The sequence below is a fragment of the Hylobates moloch genome, unplaced genomic scaffold, assembly GCF_009828535.3.
Source record: "Hylobates moloch isolate HMO894 unplaced genomic scaffold, HMol_V3 SCAFFOLD_1, whole genome shotgun sequence".
NCBI classification, from domain to species: Eukaryota; Metazoa; Chordata; class Mammalia; order Primates; family Hylobatidae; genus Hylobates; species Hylobates moloch.
In genome coordinates, this window is record NW_026652276.1 from 97,836,258 (window position 1) to 97,855,571 (window position 19,314).

General features: G+C 47.1%; 1 protein-coding gene and 1 pseudogene across 2 annotated transcripts in view; both read right to left on the bottom strand.

Annotated features, from left to right (window-relative positions):
- Window positions 1–18,410, bottom strand: part of BAIAP2L1 (BAR/IMD domain containing adaptor protein 2 like 1) — a 104,960-nt gene extending 86,550 nt beyond the window's left edge. Inside the window, exon 1 of one of the 2 annotated variants that reach the window (XM_032755903.2) lies at window positions 18,125–18,410. In XM_032755903.2, the coding sequence (XP_032611794.1) occupies window positions 18,125–18,175 (51 nt within the window). In that variant the 5' untranslated portion in view covers window positions 18,176–18,410. The remainder of the gene's footprint in view (window positions 1–18,124) is intronic. The other variant, XM_058442866.1, reaches the window with a different exon arrangement.
- Window positions 6,953–7,040, bottom strand: LOC116809747 (small nucleolar RNA U3; annotated as a pseudogene).
- Window positions 18,411–19,314: the final 904 nt, after the last annotated feature.

Below are 19,314 nucleotides of genomic sequence, written 5' to 3' on the forward strand. Positions count from 1 at the left end.
GAGATGGAATCTCGCTCTGTCACCCAGGTTGGAGTGCAGTAGTGATATCTCGGCTCACTGCAAGCTCCGCCTCCTGAGTTCCCATCATTCTCCTGCCTCAGCCTCCCGAGTAGCTGGGACTACAGGCGCCCACCACCACGCCCAGCTAATTTTTTGTATTTTCAGTAGAGACGGAGTTTCACCGTGTTAGCCAGGATGGTCTCGATCTCCTGACCTCGTGATCTGCCTGCCTCAGCCTCCCAAAGTCCTGGGATTATAGGCGTGAGCCACTGCACCCAGCCAAAATCTAGGTTTTCAATTGTTAATTTTGAAAAAAGAGTGGGAAGGGAGAACAATGTACAGGAAAACTGAGCTCAGCACATCTGAGAAAGTAACCTGAAGGAAAAAATAACAGTCTTTAACCTAGTTCAAGATTGTAAAATTTCAGCCAGGTACAGTGGCTCACACCTGTAATCCCAGCACTTTGGGAGGCCAAGGCAGGAAGATTGCTTGAGGCCAGGAGTTTGAAACCAGCCTAAGCAACACAGGGAGACTGTGTCTCTACAAAAAATAAAAAAATAAAATTTAAAAAAAGACTAGAAAATTTCATTCTATTTTAATTACTAGACAAAGGTTTCACATTTGCCTATGAGTGGAATCGTTCAAAATCACTTTCCCTTGTAGTTTAAGTGTGGATGATTATACTGGGTTTAAGGTCCACAGATACTATAACTCTATATTGTTATGTTTATTTCTTGGCAATGCCAGGAAAGCGTTCAGGTTGAAGCTTTGGCAATTAGCAAGCTGTCAAACTTTGGAGCAATGTCTGGTCCACACTAGCCTCCATCAGATGAGGGATTGTGGAACCCTGCCCCAGAATTCAAGCAGGTTTTAAATTCTGAACTTCAGAGGGAGTAAGTAATGCCTATAAGAATGAAGTAAAAATCATTTCCTGAAATTCCTACTAGGATAATACCAGTATCCACGTTTGCTTTGTTCTTAGGGGTACATGTTCTTATTTGAAAGAATGAAACCTGAGGTCAGGAGTTCGAGACCAGCCTGAGCAACATGGTGAAACCTTGTCTCTACAAAAATACAAAAAATTAGCCGAGCATGGTAGCACGCGCCTGTAGTCCCAGCTACTTGGGAGGGTGAGGCAGGAGAATGCACGCGCCTGTAGTCCCAGCTACTTGGGAGGGTGAGGCAGGAGAATCACTTGAACCCGGGAGGCAGAGGCTGCAATGAGCTGAGATGGTGCCACCACACTCCAGCCTGGGCAAGAGACCAAGACTTTGTCTCAAAGTCTCAAAAAAGAAAGAAAGAAACAAACAAAAAACAAAAAAGAAAAGAAAGAATGCAAACACAACCCTTCCTATTCTAAGCTGCTATACCAAGATGACTACCATGTAACATAACTCTCAATCTTTTTTTTTTTTTTTTAGAAAGTTTCCTTCTTGTTGACCAGGCTGGAGTGCAATGGTGCGATCTTGGCTCACCACAACCTCTGCTTCCCCAATTCAAGCGATTCTCCTGCCTCAGCCTCCTGAGTAGCTGGGATTCCAGCATGCGCCACCATGCTTGGCTAATTATTTTTGTATTTTTAGTAGAGACGGGGTTTCTCCATGTTGGTCAGGCTGGTCTCGAACTCCTGACCTCAGGTGATTGGCTCACCTCGGCCTCCCAAAGTGCTGGGATTACAGGCATGAGCCACTGCACCCGGCTATAACTTTCAGTCTTAAAAGTAACATTTCAACCAGAATCTGAAAATATGCCTCTTTTCTGGGATTTCCTCTTTGTGTAAGTTTGTGCATGTGTGAGAGAGACAGAGAGGTAACATGTGAATGCGTGTACTTATGTTTCATTCGACCGACTCTGTAAAGTCTCACATTTCGGGCTTTGAAACATCATAAAGATCTATACATTTCTGAAACCTTTATTATTATGCCTACATTGAGCCCACCCCATGCTGGACCCAGGAAACACAAAGATGAATGAAGAAAGAGCTCCAGGCCGGGTGTGGTGGCTCATGCCTGTAATCCCAGCACTTTGGGAGGCCGAGGCGGGCAGATCACCTGAGGTCAAGAGTTTGAGACCAGCCTGGCCAACATGGTGAAACCCTGTCTCTACTAAAAATACAAAAATTAGCTGGGCGTGGTGGCACGCGCCTGTAATCCCAGCTACTCAGGAGGCTGAGGCAGGAGAATCACGTGAACCTGGGAGGCAGAGGTTGCAGTGAGCCGAGATTGCACCATTGCACTCCAGCCCGGGCAACAAGAGTGAAACTCCATCTCAGAAAAAAAAAAAAAGAAAAAGCTCCAGTCCTTGGAAATGCACCATCTTTCACGGAAACAGGTACAAAGAAATACCAAGGCAATTCACAGAGACGTGGTGAAAATAAGAAATGCAAACACCTTTAATATTACCTTATTATCATTTAGAAATATAAAACTTAACTACAGATAAATGGCATGTATTAAGGACCACTAATTGATTAGTTACTGATTCTGAAATAGCTGTCAAAAGATACATACTTTGAAGGCCAGAGTACACTAGGCTGTTTGACTAAGTGCTCTTGCCTGCCTAGTTACTATTTTTAAAAGGTGTGTCCTGGAATAAAAAAGCAATCAATAAATTTACAGGAAGGGACATCTTATGCACTGGGTTACGTTTGTTTAGAAAGCCCCAGAGCACTGAACAGGTAACAGGAACTTTACTGGATCAAAGTACACTGACATACTGCACTAGTTCTTTCCAAATGCCACTTTTATAATAGTATCTGGAATCATTCTAGCTAACTTCCTTCAACCAGACTCTGTGAGACAGATCATTCTACCTTTTTTTGTGTGTGTGTGTGAGATGGAGTCCCGCTCTGTTGCCCAGGCTGGAGTACAGGTGGCACGATCTTGGCTCACTGCAACCTCGGCCTCCCAGGTTCAAGTGATTCTCCTGCCTCAGCCTCCCAAGTAGCTGGGATTACAGGTGCCTGCCACCATGCCTGGGTAATGTTTGTATTTTTAGTAGAGACAGGGTTTTGCCATGTTGGCCAGGCTGGTGCTGAACTCCCAAACTCAGGTGATCCAACCGTCTTGGCCTCCCAAAGTGCTGGGATTACAGGCATGAGCCACGGCAACCAACCTCATTCTATTGTCTTAAAATTGCAGCTGGGTGGGTGCGGTGGCTCATGCCTATAATTCCAGCACTGTGGGAGGTTGAAGTGGGTGGATCACTTAAGGCCAGGAATTCAAGACCAGCCTGGCCAACATGGTGAAACCCCATCTCTACTAAAAATACAAAAATTAGCCAGGCATGGTGGCAGGGACCTGTAATCCCAGCTACTCAGGAGGCAGAGGTGGGAGGATTATTTGAACCCAGGAGGCGGAGGCTGCAGTGAGCCAAGACTGTGCCAACTGCACTCCAGCCTGGGTGACAGAGCAAGACTCCGTCTCCAATAAAATAAAATTGCGGCCTTTGCGATATGAAGAATTGTTCAAAAACTCCAAATGATTTAAAAACAGTTTAAATTCTTTACTTTTATTTCTCAGATACCAGTAAGGGGAAATCATTTCTTTTTCTTTTGAGACAGGGTCTTGCTCTGTTGCCCAGACTGGAGTGCAGTGGCGCAATCTCTGCTCACTGCAGCCTCGACCTCCTGGACTCAAGCGATTGAGCCTCCAGAGTAGCTGGGATTACAGGCGCACGCCCCCATGCCCAGTTAATTTTTTTGTATTTTTCGTAGACATGGGGTTTCACTATGTTGTCCAGGCTGGTCTCGAACTCCTGACCTCAAGCGAGCTGCCTGCTTCAGCCTCCCAAAGTGCTGGGATTACAGGCAGAAGCCTCACACCCAGCCAGGAATCAACATTTCTACAATGTTCTTTCCGAGAACTTTTTTTTTTTTCTCTCATCTACTTCTCTCCTATATTCAACTTTCCAAAGGCTTTTTTTTTTTTTTTTTTGAGACAGAGTCTCGCTCTGTCGCCAGGCTGGAGTGCAGTGGTGCCACCTCGGCTCACTGCAACCTCTGCCTCCGGGGTTCAAGCGATTCTCCTGCCTCAGCCTCCCGAGTAGCTGGGACTATAGGCGCCCGCCACCACATCCAACTAATTTTTTTGTATTTTTAGTAGAGACGGGGTTTCACTGTGTTGGCCAGGATGGTCTCGATCTCTTGACTTCGTGATCTGCCCGCCTCGGCCTCCTAAAGTGCTGGGATTATAGGCGTGAGCCACTGTGCCTGGCCTTCCAAAGACTTCCTTAAAGACTTTAAATTGCCCTAAAACTCCTCTTAAACTTAACCTACACGCGTATTAAGCTTTTCCTTTCTTCCCATATTGAGACAAAACAAAGTCCAAATATTGAAGTTGCAAAGGCCAGCCCCCACTGGGACAGAGGGTAGAGAAGGAGCAAGGATGTTTAATTTACAATATGGGCAGGTCCAGGCGTAAGAGAGGGGCTGGGGCTACTAGAACTTGGGGTTGCTGTCCTGTCATTGCTATAAACTCTAGACGGGCACAGACCTTCGTCTTTCCTCCAGCGTGGTTTCTGGTGGTAACCATGGTGCTTGGCACAGCTGTGGTGCTCAAGGAAACAGTTGCGGGAAGAACTCATGTTGGTGGTAAAGCTCAGCCCGTACCTAACAGGTGCTCGCAACATGGCAGCTGTTATTACCGATGCGATCTCAGTGCCACTAAGGAGTTGGTGATGATTTCAGTCACCCCTGTGTGATCAGCACAGGTCTTCAGCATTTAAAACATAAAATTTTTGAGTTCTTACTGTGCACCAGCACGATAAGGGATTAAATAAACCTTCAAGGGCTGGGTGCAGTGGCTAATGCCTTTAATCCCAGCACTTTGGGAGGCTGAGGTGGGAGGACTGCTTGAGCCCAGGAGTTCGAGACCAGCCTGGCCAACAAAGTGAGGCAGGCCCTGTCAAAAAAAAAAAAAAAAAAAAAAAAAAATTCGCTAGGCGTGATGATGCACGCCTGTAGTCCCAGCCACTCAGAAGGCTGAGGCAGGAGAATTTGCTTGAGCCTAGGAGTTGGAGGCTGCAATAAGCTATGATCGTGCCATTTCACTCCAGCCTGGGCGACAGAGTTAAGACCCTGTCTCAAAACAAAACAAAAACAACAACAACAACAACAACAAAACCAACAACCAAAAAACCTTCAAGGACCATATAGCTCCTTCAGGGAGATGAAAATGTGTGCCAATATTTTCAACACTATTCTCTTATCAGGTATTTACTCAGCTCCACCTACCTCAGTCATTTGTAAATAAGGAGGCAGGTAATAAACAGATGAAAATCAATGCTCTTGGGGTGGTGACAGTCTAGTAAACACACGCTATGCCTACTAACAGTTAGCCCTAATTGAATATCTACAATGTGCCAGACGCTATTCTAAGAGCTTTCATGTATGACTGCGTTTAATCTTCACAGCAACCCTAGGAGGTATTATCATCCTTATTTACAGACTAAAGCACAACATCAAATGAAAGAATAGGGTATTATCAAGTACATACAACCATCTGGGATGACACAAAGGATGCATTGGTTAGCTGAAGAAGCCTTCTCAAAGGGCATAAGAGTAAGACTGAGTCTCTAAGTGGATGCCTGTAATCCCAGCTACTTGGGAGGCCAAGGCAGGAGAATCGCTTGAACCTGGGAGGCAGAGGTTGCAGTGAGCCGAGATCGCACCACTGCACTCCAGCCTGGGTGACAGGGCTAGACTCCCTCTCCAAAACAAAACAAAACAAACCCATGTTTTGCATGTTTAAACTTTTTTGTTTACAGGCATATTGTTCCTGCATTTATTGTTCAGACACGTATTGTACTGTCAGACATAGTTGATGTCCTGTATCTTAAGCTGCTCAAAGTATAAGATAAGCCCATGCTATGATGAGACATACCATTTAGTCCATTAAATAATCACAATTGGGCCAGATGCAGTGGCTCACACCTGTAATCCCAGCACTTTGGGAGACCGGGGCAGGCAGACAGCTTGAGCCCAGGAGTTCAAGACCAACCTGGGCAGCATAGTGAAACCCCATCTCTATGAACAACATAAAAATTAGTCAGACTTGGTGGCACATGCCGGTAGTCCCAGTTGCTTGGGAGGCTGCGGCAGGAGAAACGCTTTAGTCTGGGAGGTTGAGGCTGCAGTGAGCCATGATCATACCACTGCACTCCAGCCTGGGCAATAGAGACCCTAAGAAAATTAGAAGGAAAAAAAAAAAAAATCCAAGTTTTATCCAAAACAATCCTGGCCCCTAAGTATGAGGAATTATCATTGTGACTTTCCTGATTTGTCACTTGAGGTTTTTGTGGCCAGAAACAGATTGGTCTGTTAACTAAGACTCAGGCAATTGTGTCAGGCATGTGAAGGTGACAGGGGGCCCTGTTTTTGTACTCCTCTCCCCTCCCCCAATAGGCAGGGGCTTCCCTCCTCCTAACTCAGCATGGGGCTGCTGGCTTAGGGTAGCTGGTGGTTGGATCTGTCATCTGGGACCTGTTCCAACCTCTACCCCAATCTTTTCTGCACATTTGTTTGAGGTCTTATTTACTTTTTTTGAGACAGAGTCTCACTCTGTCACCCAGGCTGGAGTGCAGTGGCAGGATCTCAGCTCACTGCAACTTCTGCCTCCCAGGTTCAAGCGATTCTCCTGCCTCAGCCTCCCAAGTAGCTGGAATTACAGGTACCCACCACCATGCCCGGCTGATTTTTTTGTCTTTTTAGTAGAGACAGGGTTTCACCATGTTGGCCAAGCTGGTCTCGAACTCCTGACCTCAGGTGATCCGCCCATGTCAGCCTCTGAAACTGCTGGGACTACAGGCGTGAGGAGGCCTTATGTTTTAATCATCTGAGTTTTCCCCCATACTTTTGACAGGTTATTACCACGCTTGTACCTCTTCTTGTCCCTGTTGTCACCTGCTTTTGTGCCTTTCAAAGATACAGCCATGCTTGGAGAGCAATTAACTGCTTGCAACATCAGAAATGACTTTCTGCTCTACACGTTCAGAGAAACTTCTGAACAAACTATAGAAATGACCCCTGAAAGTAAAGTCTTGACTTTTAAAAGGCAGTTTTAAGAACTGGAATTTCAGTGTTTTCAATTTTGTTCAGCTAGTTGCCTGTTGCATGTGTAGTCTTGGGTTAGTAAATTTTTTTTTTTTTTTTTTTTTTTTTTTTTTTGAGAGGGAGTCTCACACTGTCACCCAGGCTGGAGTGCAGTGGCGGGATCTCGGCTCACTGCAAGCTCCGCCTCCCGGGTTCACGCCATTCTCCTGCTTCAGCCTCCCGAGTAGCTGGGACTACAGGCACCCACCACCGCGCCCGGCTAATTTTTTGTATTTTTAGTAGAAATGGGGTTTCACCATGTTAGCCAGGATGGTCTCGATCCGACCTCGTGATGTGCCCATCTCGGCCTCCCAAAGTGCTGAGATTACAGGTGTGAGCCACTGCGCCTGGCCTCAGGTTAGTAAATGTTAAACATGTATTCCCATACGTAAAAATCAAGACAGAAATCATAAAATTTAAAATTAGGTTTATCTTTAAATGGGCAATTTGCAAACAGAGGTAGGAGATGGCAAATTTTAGCTTAGTTTTAAAAACATTATGTCCATTAAAACGGAATATATATATTTATCTGCTTTACATTAAATATTATAAAAGTAAGTAATTTACATTAAAAAATGTAAATGCGGCTGGGCACAGTGGCTCACGCCTGTAATCCCAGCACTTTGGGAGGCCGAGGCAGGCGGATCACAAGGTCAGGAGATCGAGACCATCTTGGCTAACACGGTGAAACCCCGTCTCTACTAAAAATACAAAAACAAAATAGCCAGGCATGGTGGTGGGTGCCTGCAGTCCCAGCTACTCAGGAGGCTGAGGCAGGAGAATGGTGTGAACCTGGGAGGCGGAGCTTGCAGTGAGCCAAGATTGCGCCACTGCACTACAGCCTGGGCGACAGAGCAAGACTCTGTTAAAAAAGAAAAACAAAAAACAAACAAAAAAACTCCTGCCCTAGAGTTAACTAGTGCTTAATTGCTATTGTTTAGGGGCTTTTTAGCCTCCAAAGTACCATATGAATAAACACAAGTTTTTTTGTTTTGAGACAGTCTCTCGCTCTGTTGCCAGGCTGGAGTGCGCTGGTGTGATCTCAGCTCACTGCTACCTTTGCCTCCCGGGTTCACGCGATCCTGCCTCAGCCTCCGGAGTAGCTGGGACTACAGGTGCACTCCACCACACCCAGCTAATTTTTTTTTTGTATTTTTAGTAGAGACGGGGTTTCACCACGTTGGCCAGGATGGTCTCGATCTCTTGACCTCGTGATCTGCCCGCCTCGGCCTCCCAAAGTGCTGGGATTACAGGTGTTAGCCACCGTGCCCGGCCCATAAACACAGTTTAAGCAGGAAACCTGGGGGCATCTTCACCCACCTGCTGTTCTCTCAAAAGCACAGGCACTCTAGGAGGTGAAAGATTGGTTAGATCTCTGAGTTGGGCTCATCTATTCTGCTCCCTGGTTTGGGAACACATTCCGGTAATATTTTTTCTTCTATTTTTTAAAGAAAGAGAAACCGGCAACATTTTATCTCATTTATATGCATCTCACCTTTATCCACAAAGACTTCTGGCAGCTGTTACACCAGGAACTAAAACCATTAAAATCTAAAACTCGGCCAGGCGCAGTGGCTCACGCCTGTAATCCCAGCACTTTGGGAGGCCGAGGCGGGCGGATCACAAGGTCAGGAGATCGAGACCATCCTGGCTAACACAGTGAAACCCCGTCTCTACTAAAAATACAAAAAAAAATTAGCCAGGCATGGTGGCGGGCGCCTATAGTCCCAGTTACTCGGGAGGCTAAGGCAGGAGAATGGCATGAACTTGGGAGGTGGAGGTTGCAGTGAGCCGAGATCATGCCACTGCGCTCCAGCCTGGGTGACAGAGTGAGACTCCGTCTCAAAAAAAAAAAAAAAAAAAAAAAAAAACAAAAAAAAAAAAAAAAAAAAAAAAAAAAATCTAAAACTCCAGTCATTAAAATCATGATAAACCAGAAGGACTCAAGGTTAGGAAGACAAACAGAAGTACAAAATCAAGGCTGAGGAAAATAAGAACAGAAGTCTAATGTCTGAAAAGTCACAGAGCTGTAATTACTCTGCACACATCTACAAGTTCTAAGTTTATGGGGGAAAGTATGCCTAGTTATTAACAGGCATGAAATCGTGGGTGTTCTGGCCAATGTCCATATTCTATATGGTACACATGCTTAAATACTGAAAACACATACACACACACCCCTTCTATGTGTTATTAAAAAGGAAGTGGTTTTAAAAGATCTACTTAATTGAGCTGGGAACGACGGTGCACGACTGTAGTCCCTGTTACTTGGGAGGCTGAGGTAGGATCACTGGAGCCCAGGAGTTCTACACCAGCCTGGGCAATGTAGCAAGATCCCCTCGCTTAAAAAAAAAAAAAAAAAAAAAGCAAGTCTACCTTAGCTGGGTGTAGTGGCGGGCGCCTGTAATCCCAGCTACTAGGGAGGCTGAGGCAGGAGAATCGCTTGAACCTGGGAGGCGGAGGTTGCAGTGAGCCGAGATCACGCCATTTCACTCCAGCCTGGGCGAAAAAGAGTGCACCTCCGTGTCAAAAAAGAAGTCTACCTAACTGGCTAGAGTTCAGGGAAAGGCGCACTCTCACACCATGCAGATGACAGCATCATTTGGTGCATGCTTTCTGGAGGGCATTTTGCAATGTGGAGCAAACAGGCTTTAAAATGTACCTGCCCTTTGACCCAGAGCTCCCTTCTGGGAATGTGGCTTACGGAAAACATCATGGATCTGCTTATGGATCTGTGCAAAGCTTTGACTGCAACTATGCCCATGGCCGCACTGTAATAGCAAAGTACTGGCAATGATCTATGTCCAACCACGGGGGCTGATCAATAAATGATGAAAAATGGAGTCCTGTGCAGTCATCAAAATGATAGAGCACAGAAAACTGACATGGGAATATGTATTGAAAAGTATCAGAAAAAGTGACAGCAAGAGTTAGTGTTATCTCTGGTTTGCAGGATTCTGGGCACAGTTATTTACACTTCTTGTCCTTTTTTTTTTGAGACAGATTCTTGCTGCCACCCAGGCTGGAGTACAGTGGCGCAGACTCGGCAGTCTCGGCTCACTGCAACCTCTGCCTCCCAGGTTCAGGCAATTCTCCTGCCTCAGCATCCCAAGTAGCTGGAATTACAGGCACCCGCCACCACGCCCAGCTGATTTTTATTTATATATATAGATATATATATGTAATTTTTGTATTTTTTGTAATTTTTGTGTATATGTATATATACGTACATATACGTATACATGTATATATACGTATACGTATATATACGTATATATACATACATATATATGTATATGTACGTATACGTATATATATGTATGTAATTTTTGTATTTTTAGTAGAGATGGGGTTTCGCCATGTTGGCTAGGCTGGTCTCAAACTCCTGACCTCAGGTGATCCATCCTCCTCAGCCTCCCACAGTGCTGGGATTACAGGCGTGAGCCACTGCACCCGGCCATGAAAGGGTTTTATTACATAAGGGATGTTGAAAGCACAGATGAACCCTATTTAAACCGGAGTGCTCGGAGGGGGGTGCAAAGTTATGGTTAACTGCATTTTCTTGTTAATTAAATATTAATGAAAATACCTTTTCTTTTTATGTAACTTTTCTTTTCTTTTTTATTTATTTATTTTTTTTGAGACAGAGTCTCCCTCTGTCGCCCAGGCTGGAGTGCAGCGGCATGATCTCCGCTCACTGCAAGCTCTGCCTCCTGTGTTCACGCCATTCTTCCGCCTCAGCCTCCTGAGTAGCTGGGACTACAGGCTCCTGCCACCGCGCCTGGATAATTTTTTGTATTTTTAGTAGAGATGGGGTTTCACTGTGGTCTTGATCTCCTGACCTCACGACCCGCCCGCCTCGGCCTCCCAAAGTGCTGGGATTACAGATGTGAGCCACCACGCCCGGTTTATGTAACTTTTCTTGAAAATGTACCTACTTTGGGCCAGGCACAGTGAGGGGCTCACGCCTGTAATCCCGGCACTTTGGGAGGCCAAGGCGGGTGGATCACCTGAAGTCGGGAGTTCGAGACCAGCCTGACCAACATGGTGAAACCCCATCTCTACTAAAAATATAAAAATTAGGCCAGGTGTGGTGGCTCACGCCTGTAATCCCAGCACTTTGGGAGGCCAAGGTGGGCAGATCACAAGGTCAGGAGATGGAGACCATCCTGGCTAACACGGTGAAACCCCATCTCTACTAAAAATACAAAAAAAAAGCTGGGCATGGTGTCGGCTGCCTGCAGTCCCAGCTACTCAGGAGGCTGAGACAGGAGAATGGCGTGAACCCGCCCCCCCGCCCCCCCCGCGGGGGGGCGACAGGGAGACTCCGTCTAAAAAAAAAAAAAAAAAAAAAAAAACCCCACACACAAAACAAAAAAAAAACCCTTTCATGCATTCAGTTATGATAGTTTTAGAGTCTAATGAACTTCAGTTTATGTCTTCCTCTAGTGACTACCACAACTGTACGGCCTCTCTCAGACCAGAATTTCCTAGGTCTTGGTTTGTCTTCTGACATGAAGGATTTCCCACAGGGCTCCCTGCCAAGGTTACAGACACCCTACAGAGAAACGGCAGATCACCAGCAGGGCTGGAACAAACGATTTTGTTTGTGTTTACTTTAAATTTTTTTTTTTGCACATACCCATAGGAATGGCAAAAATTAAAAGGATGGGAAATAGCTGCAGCTGGCAAGGATGAAGAGCTGGTGGAATGGCAACTGGTATGTCACTGTGGAAAATCAATCAGCAGTTTCTCCTAAAACAAAATATTTGAATGTCTAATACTCAGCCAGTCTGCTCCTGTGTCTCTATCCAAGAGAAATGAGGGCCTATGGCCATCAGACGTGAGCCAGAACATTCATAAAGCACGACTCATAATATCTTGGAATAGTCTGAAAATAATCCCAGCTGGGCACAGTGGCTCACGCCTGCAATCCCAGCATTTTGGGAGGCCGAGGCGGGCAGATCACGAGGTCAGGAGATCGAGACCATCCTGGCTAACACGGTGAAACCCCATCTCTACTAAAAATACAAAAAATTAGCCGGGCGTGGTGGCAGGTGCCTGCAGTCCCAGCTACTCGGGAGGCTGAGGCAGGAGAATAGCGTGAACCCGGGAGGTAGAGCTTGCAGTGAGCCAAGATTGCGCCACTGCACTCCAGCCAGGGCGACAGAACGAGACTCTGTCTCAGAAAAACAAACAAACAAACAAACAAAATTAGCCGGCGTGGTGGCGGCCACCTGTAACCCCACCTACTCGGGAGGCTGAGACAGGAGAATCACTTGAACCTGGGAGGCAAGGGTTGTAATGAGCTGAGATTACACCACTGCACTTGAGCCTGGGTGACAGAGCAAGACTCCATCTCAAAAAAACAAAACGAAAGAAAGAAAATAATCCCAGCCAGGTGTGGTGGCTCATGCCTGTAAGCCCAGAATTTTGGGAGCCTGAGGCGGGTGGATCACGAGGTCAAGAGTTCGAGACCAGCCTGACCAACATGGTGAAACCCAATCTCTACTAAAAAAATACAAAAATTAGCCGGGCATGGTGGCATACGCCTGTAATCCCAACTACTCAGGAGTCTGAGGGAGGAGAATCACTTGAACCTGGGAGGTGGAGGTTGCAGTGAGCCAAGACTGAGCCACTGCATCCCAGCCTGGGGGACAGAGCAAGACTCCGTCTCAAAAAAAAAAAAAAAAAGTTAGGAGAGGGGCTACCCTTGGAGGGGTGCAGCAACTGGGAGGTGGCACGAGGGGGACTTCAAGGGGTGGCCATGGTTTGCTTCTTGATCTGGGTGGTGGTTACACAGGTGTGTTTGATTTGTGACAATTTAGTGAGCTATGTATACTTAAGCACAACTTTATGTATATTGCTATTCAATAAAAAGTTTTAAAAACAAATTTTAAAATATATTTGCATGTGTCAGCAGATAAGTTAAACTACATTTTATGCAGCTTTTATAACTTAAGTTGGAATTATTACAGCTTTGAATACAGGCCTGTAACCCCAGCACTTTGGGGAAGCCAAGGCAGGCAGATTACTTGAGCTCAGGAGTGCGTGACCAGCCTGGGCAACACAGCGAGACACTGTCTCTACCAAAAATAAAAAATTAGCCAGGCATGGTGGTGCATGTGGTCCCAGCTACATGCCTGTAGTTTTGATTTACATTTGTGACACTATTTCAGTTTTGGGTATTAATTCTTGTCTTGCACAGACCTCCAAGGGAAACCTAATGTGCATGGAATTAAAACAAATTGGATTTTTATTTTCTTCAACATTCCACACAGTTTTTAGTCAAACAATAATCACTTTTTATTGAGATGGGGTCTCACTCTGTTGCCCAGGCAGAAGTACAGTGGCACCATTTCAGTACTGCAACCTCTGCCTCCTGACCTCAAGTGATCCTCTCACCTCAGCCTACTGAGGAGCTGGGACCCCAAGCATGCACCACCACACCCGGTTAATTTTTGTATCTTTGTAGAGGTAGGGTCTCACTACATTACCCAGGCTGGTCTTCGAACTCCTGGGATCAAGCAATCCACCTATCTTGATCCCCCAAAGTGCTGGGATTACAGGCATGAGCCACCACTCCTAGCCTCATTTTATTAAGACAGTTTGTTCAAAATATGCCAATGATGATGAATTAACAGAATGACAGAAAATTCCAGTGACACCTTAGATCGCCGCATTATGAAAATGTATTTGGTTTGTGCATCTGTTGGTCACTGGAAACTAAATTACCATACAAACAAAGGCATGGTAAGTGGGATGTGGCAGCCGGTCACTAAGAGACTCTTGGCCTCAGTTTCTCAATCTAGTTAACAACTAGCCTGGCCAACATGGTGAAACCCTGCTTCTATCAAAAAATGCAAAAAATTTGCCAGGCGTGGCGGCTGTAGTCCCGGCTACTTGGGAGGCTGAGGTGGCAGAATTGCTTGAAAGTAGGAGGTGGAGAGAGCTGCGATTGCACCACTGCACTCCAGCCTGAGCAACAAAGCAAGACCCTGTCTCATAAATAAATAAATAAAAATAGTTAAGCAAACACAATCCACATTCACCTGGAGGGCTGATGTTACTTAGAATTAAGCACTCTATGAAAAGTATCATCGGAGGGCGCCAGGAGCCTAGCAAAGGACAGGTGCTTCACACATTAAATGGATAAATGTCCATTCATTCAACAAATACGCATGCCTACTATGTGCCAGGAACTGTTCTAAGTGCTTGGAATACAAAAACAAAAACAAAGCTCATTGCCTTGTAGAGCTCACATTCTAGTTGGGGTGGGAAGAGAGGGAAAGAAACATAAGAAATAAATACATCACATAGCCTATTCTAAGGTAGTGTTATGGGGGAAAGTAATGTAGTCTAAGGTGGGGCTGGGAGATGGATGGAGGCATCTACAATCTGAGAGTTTGAGCATGCTTCCTTGAGGTGACATTGGAAGGCTTCTGTGACATCTCCCCTTTGACTCTCTGTTGGCAAGATTCCTGTAGGTAGGACATCCCTGGATGCTGCCACGCCCGTTCTTCCTCCACTTCTTAAGCCTTTTTTTTTTTTTCTTTGAGATGGAGTCTCGCTCTGTCGCCCAGGCTGGAGCGCAGTGGCGTGATCTTGGCTCACTGCAACCTCCGACTCCCTGGTTCAAGCGATTGTCCTGCCTCAGCCTCCCGAGTAGCTGGGATTACAGGCATGCGCCACCACGCCCAGCTAATTTTTGTATTTTCAGTAGAGACAGGGTTTTACCATGTTGGCCAGGAGGGTCTCGATCTCCTGACCTCATGATCTGCCTGCCCACCTCGGCCTCCCAAAGTGCTGAGATTACAGGCGTTGAGCCACCGCACCAGGCCCTACTTCCTAAGTCTTTAACAGTTCTTCTAGGAAGGCTGTGGCTACTCTTAATTAAGGGTTCTTTTGAACTTCTTCCTCTACCATGAGAGCACATACTCATCAGAAAACCATGCAAAATCACAGCAAGCTTTTGAGGGCAAATTATGGGCATGCTATGAAGTGTGGAGGGGGGAGGGATTTTTGGCTGAATTCTAATTAGTAACAGCAACATTACTTGACATTTTGGGGCTTATAACATCGTTTGTTTATGAAGTAGTAAAATACACACATCCTCCTGGGAGTTAGCATGGATCTCCAGTAATCATTTGCCTACGTATACATTTTAGACATTTCAGCAAATGTGTACACAGCATATATTTAAGGATATTTGATACTGGCTACAGAGGATGACGCTACTTTATATTTCCTCCTTTTCTCTAAAGTATTCCTTTATTTCAAAACTGGAGAAACCTGAGTATTTTTAAAAAAAAAAAAACAACTAAAACCCATACTAGCAAGTCATTAAAAAATCATTTGCAGGTGGCTTTTGTAAACACACCTGGTTGGGTTGCATTTCTATTAGTAAAACATGGTAGATGGTTAGGTAACATAGAGGACATCTCAAAAGCACTAGAATCATCAACACTGCCAGATTTTTGCCATATTAAGCTTAAATTGTCTTCAGCTTGAACATCACGGGGCAGGGCGGGATAGGGGGAAGAACCCAATACAGAGGCGGGAAAAAGGTTTTTCAGACTCCCGAATGTAAAATTTCACTTCGCATTGCCTTCACGGCCAAAGCATGGGCTAGCAGCCTTCACTGTTTCATAGATTACATAAACTTGTAGTCTGATGCTGTAAATACCCTACCACCTGGACATTAAAAAAAAAGGTCCCATAACACTAACAAGGAAATAGTAATTAAAATCAACAAACATTTAGTGAGCTTTCCAGTTTGCTTTCAAACACCTGGCAATGGAAAACTATCAGGTACTTGTCTTTGATCCCCATTTACATTGCTTTACGTCTACAAATACGTATAACCAAAATGATGAAATCCTCACTTTTTCCCTGCCGTTTCTGTTCTTTGGGTAATAAGACATGCCCAAGTGGTTGGCATTTGTGACGCTGCAATTCGCCTTGGTACGGTCCCGCTAAGGAGTTATTACTAAGAGTCTACGTCAGGAAGACGCGGGAGAAAAAAAAAGCAGCGTTTAACTCAGAACACCTGACTGCTGGTCTCAAGTTGCAATTGCAGCTCAGACTGGGAAGATACACAGGGCTCTGTTCTTGGAGGGAGGGCGGAAGGCAGTGGTGTTCTGTATTTTTGTACCCCAGTGGATATCAGACTCTGCCTCAAATTTGCAATGGCCTGCATTCCTTAATTACACAGTTTTTCCTTCACTGACAGTCAACAGGGCAGCTACTACTTACTTTCCAGGTCTGAGTCTGGCAGAAAGAACGTTTTATTTACACACTTGGTCAGCACCCCACACCTCCTGCAGCAACGTCTTCCGGGTCATTTAAATAGTAGCAATCTCAGTACAAACGTAGGACTTCAACATTCAAATTTCCCAAATTTCTAAAGATCGCCCTCTATGAAGGCAACACACGAATAGGAAGAGTTTTTGGTCACAGTGACTGAGCATCAAAAACGCTGTGTCAACTGTGTCTACTCTCCCTACCTGTAAGGCATAATTTATATGTGACAGTATACACTTTGTGTGTTAAGATAAACGGAACGGATCTCTTGGATTTCAGTACATAACAAAAATGTTCATGTTCTTCTCTTACTTTCATTCAACAAAAGTTAATAGACTCCTCTGATTTTAGGAATTCAGACCTTGAAAACCCAGAAACTAAAATTTTAGGGTTAAAAAAGTCTATCAAAATGACCAAACTTCCTGATTCAAGCACCAGGGACAGAAAAAAGATAAAACACACCAACCAACCAACCGACCGACCATTTATTTATAACCTTAAACATGCCTATACATGAACTTAGAGAACGTTAAAGTTTCAAGGGTTCGAAGCGCCTAGGCTGAATTAAAACAAAAGTTGTTTTGTGTTCTATTAATAGATGATTAACAGATATCTTATTTCACCTGGAATTCATTTATAAGTACGTAAACTAAACTGGCCACTAATCCTAAGTCTCTGTCTGTTTCTGGAAAAATTCTCTCCTAATACATGCAAGTTAAGAGACTGGCTATCAACGCATTCCTTAAGGTTAGGTCAATTTCATTAAAGCCTCGGTTGTTCTTTGACTTCAAGAACCTCACCAAATAACCCATATATAAAAGCCAAGTTCAACTGAAAGCTGGGAGAGGAAGGGTCTAAGGGGGAGGGCGTTTCCCTGGAGAATGCCCAGAGCTCGGCTCACCTGGCGATCCTAATTACAGGGGAGTTTCACCCCCACATTCTTGGGCGCTTTCTTTTCTTAGAGGAAACTCGAGCTTGTGTCTTTGGTCCCGGAGGGCTTAAGCCCGGCAGCCAGGCCAGCGCGGGTCACTGATTCCAAGAAATTGGGAGGAGGACGTGGGCCCCACCGACGCACAACAGACCCCTCCCCAACCTAAGTGCACTAGTTGTAAAATGTGTAGCTGGTTAGGGGATGGGGGGCGGCCTCCAGAGCTCTGAGGGTCAGGGAAGAGGGTAAGGGACAGGGAGGGGAAGGGACAGGAGAGGCGGAGAAGGGCCAGGAGAGGAGAGGGGGAGACATGGGCAAGGAGGAGGAACCAAGAGGAGGAGAAGGAGGGAGAGGGAGGAGGGGGATGGACTGGGGAAGAAGGGGAGAGAAAGGAGAGAAGAAGGGACAGGGGAGGAGGGGGAGACACACGGGGGAGAAAGAGGAACCAGGAGGAGGGGAGGGACAGGGACGAGGGGCAGGGGAGGAGGGACAGTGAACGGGGAGCGTACAGGGGGAGGGAAAGAGAGACAGGGAAGAAGCACAGGGAGGAGGGGGAGGGAAGGAGGAGGAAAAGTGTGGGGGAGGGGATGGGGAGGACTGGAAGGAGGGAAGAGGGCCAAGGGAGGAAGAAGAGGGGCTGTGGAGGGCCAGGGGAGGAGTGGGAGAGACGGGGCGAAGTGGAAGGACGGGGAAGAGGGGAAGGGGAGCTGGGGGGGAGGTAAAGTACCTTCCCGCGTAAAGTCCCCTTCTGACCCCCGAGGTTGAAAGCCCTGACCTCCCTGAGCCCCGGGCCCTGGGCTTACCCGGTAGGTGCTCTCCGTGAGCCGGTTCACCTCCTCGGGCCCCCGGGACATGGCTGCGGCCGCCGGGCGAGCAAGCGCGGGAGGACGCGGCTGGGCCTCGTGGCCGCCGGACTCTGGGCAGCTGGAGCTCCGGGGCGCGACTAAGGGGCTCTGGAAGGTCGGCCGCCGCCGCAGCCGTCGGCCCGAGAGTGCCCGCGCGCGCCTCTGCTGCCAAAATGTCAAAACTTGCGGCGGCGCCGCCCTGGCCTTCTGCGAGGAGCAGAGAAGCGGCCGAACGCCGCCAGAGGAAGCGGGGCGGGCCGGGCGGCCCCACCTGAGGCGGGTGGGGCGGACGGGGGCGGGGCCGCGGGGCCGGAGGGGCGGGGCGGCCCCACCTGAGGCGGCCTGGAGAGCGGGGCCGGGCCGGGGTGGGCGGGGCGGCTCCCGGTGAGGCGGCCCGGGTGGACGGGGAGGAGGCGGGACCTGGCAGCTGGAATGGGCGTGGCCAGAGGGAAGCGGGCCCCCAAGTGGGCGGGGTCACCCCACCTGTGGCGGACAGGGCGGCGAGGCCACGGTGCGCCCCCTCGCGGCTCTCCCAGAGCTCTGGCGACGTAGGGTCCGAGACCCTGGAGTGGGGACCGATGTGGAGTGGGCTGCTCGCTTTGCTGTTTTGCTAGGGCAAGGGCAGCCTAAGGGTGTTTAGACTGTGGTCCTGGAGCCATTGTTTGCCTCGCGTGGTGCTGGTCCCGGGGATCCCGAGGCCCACGCCCTCCATGAGGGCTTCTTCCAAGCCCTGCGTTTTGGGGACCAAGGGAAAAGGGGCCACATTCCCCAGTTGTATTGACTTCCCTGATTGATCTCTCCCTGCCCTGCCGCTCACTGACCCCAAAAGTTAGAGGCATCCGTGGGGGGCATGGGCCCTCCTAGGTGGAGAAAGCGGGCTGCCACTTGCAGTTTTGAAAGCTCCTGATATATCAAAAAATTAATAAATGCCAGGATCTAGTTACCGAAATGTTAGTACTTTTTTGTTTTTTTTTTTGAGATGGAGTCTCACCCTGTCGCCTAGGCTGGAGTGCAGTGGTGCGATCTCAGCTCGCTGCAGCCCCCGCTTCCCGGGTTCAAGCGATTCTCCTACCTCAGCCTCACGAGTAGCTGGGATTACAGGCGCCTGCCACCACGCCAGGCTAATTTTTTTGTATTTTTAGTAGAGA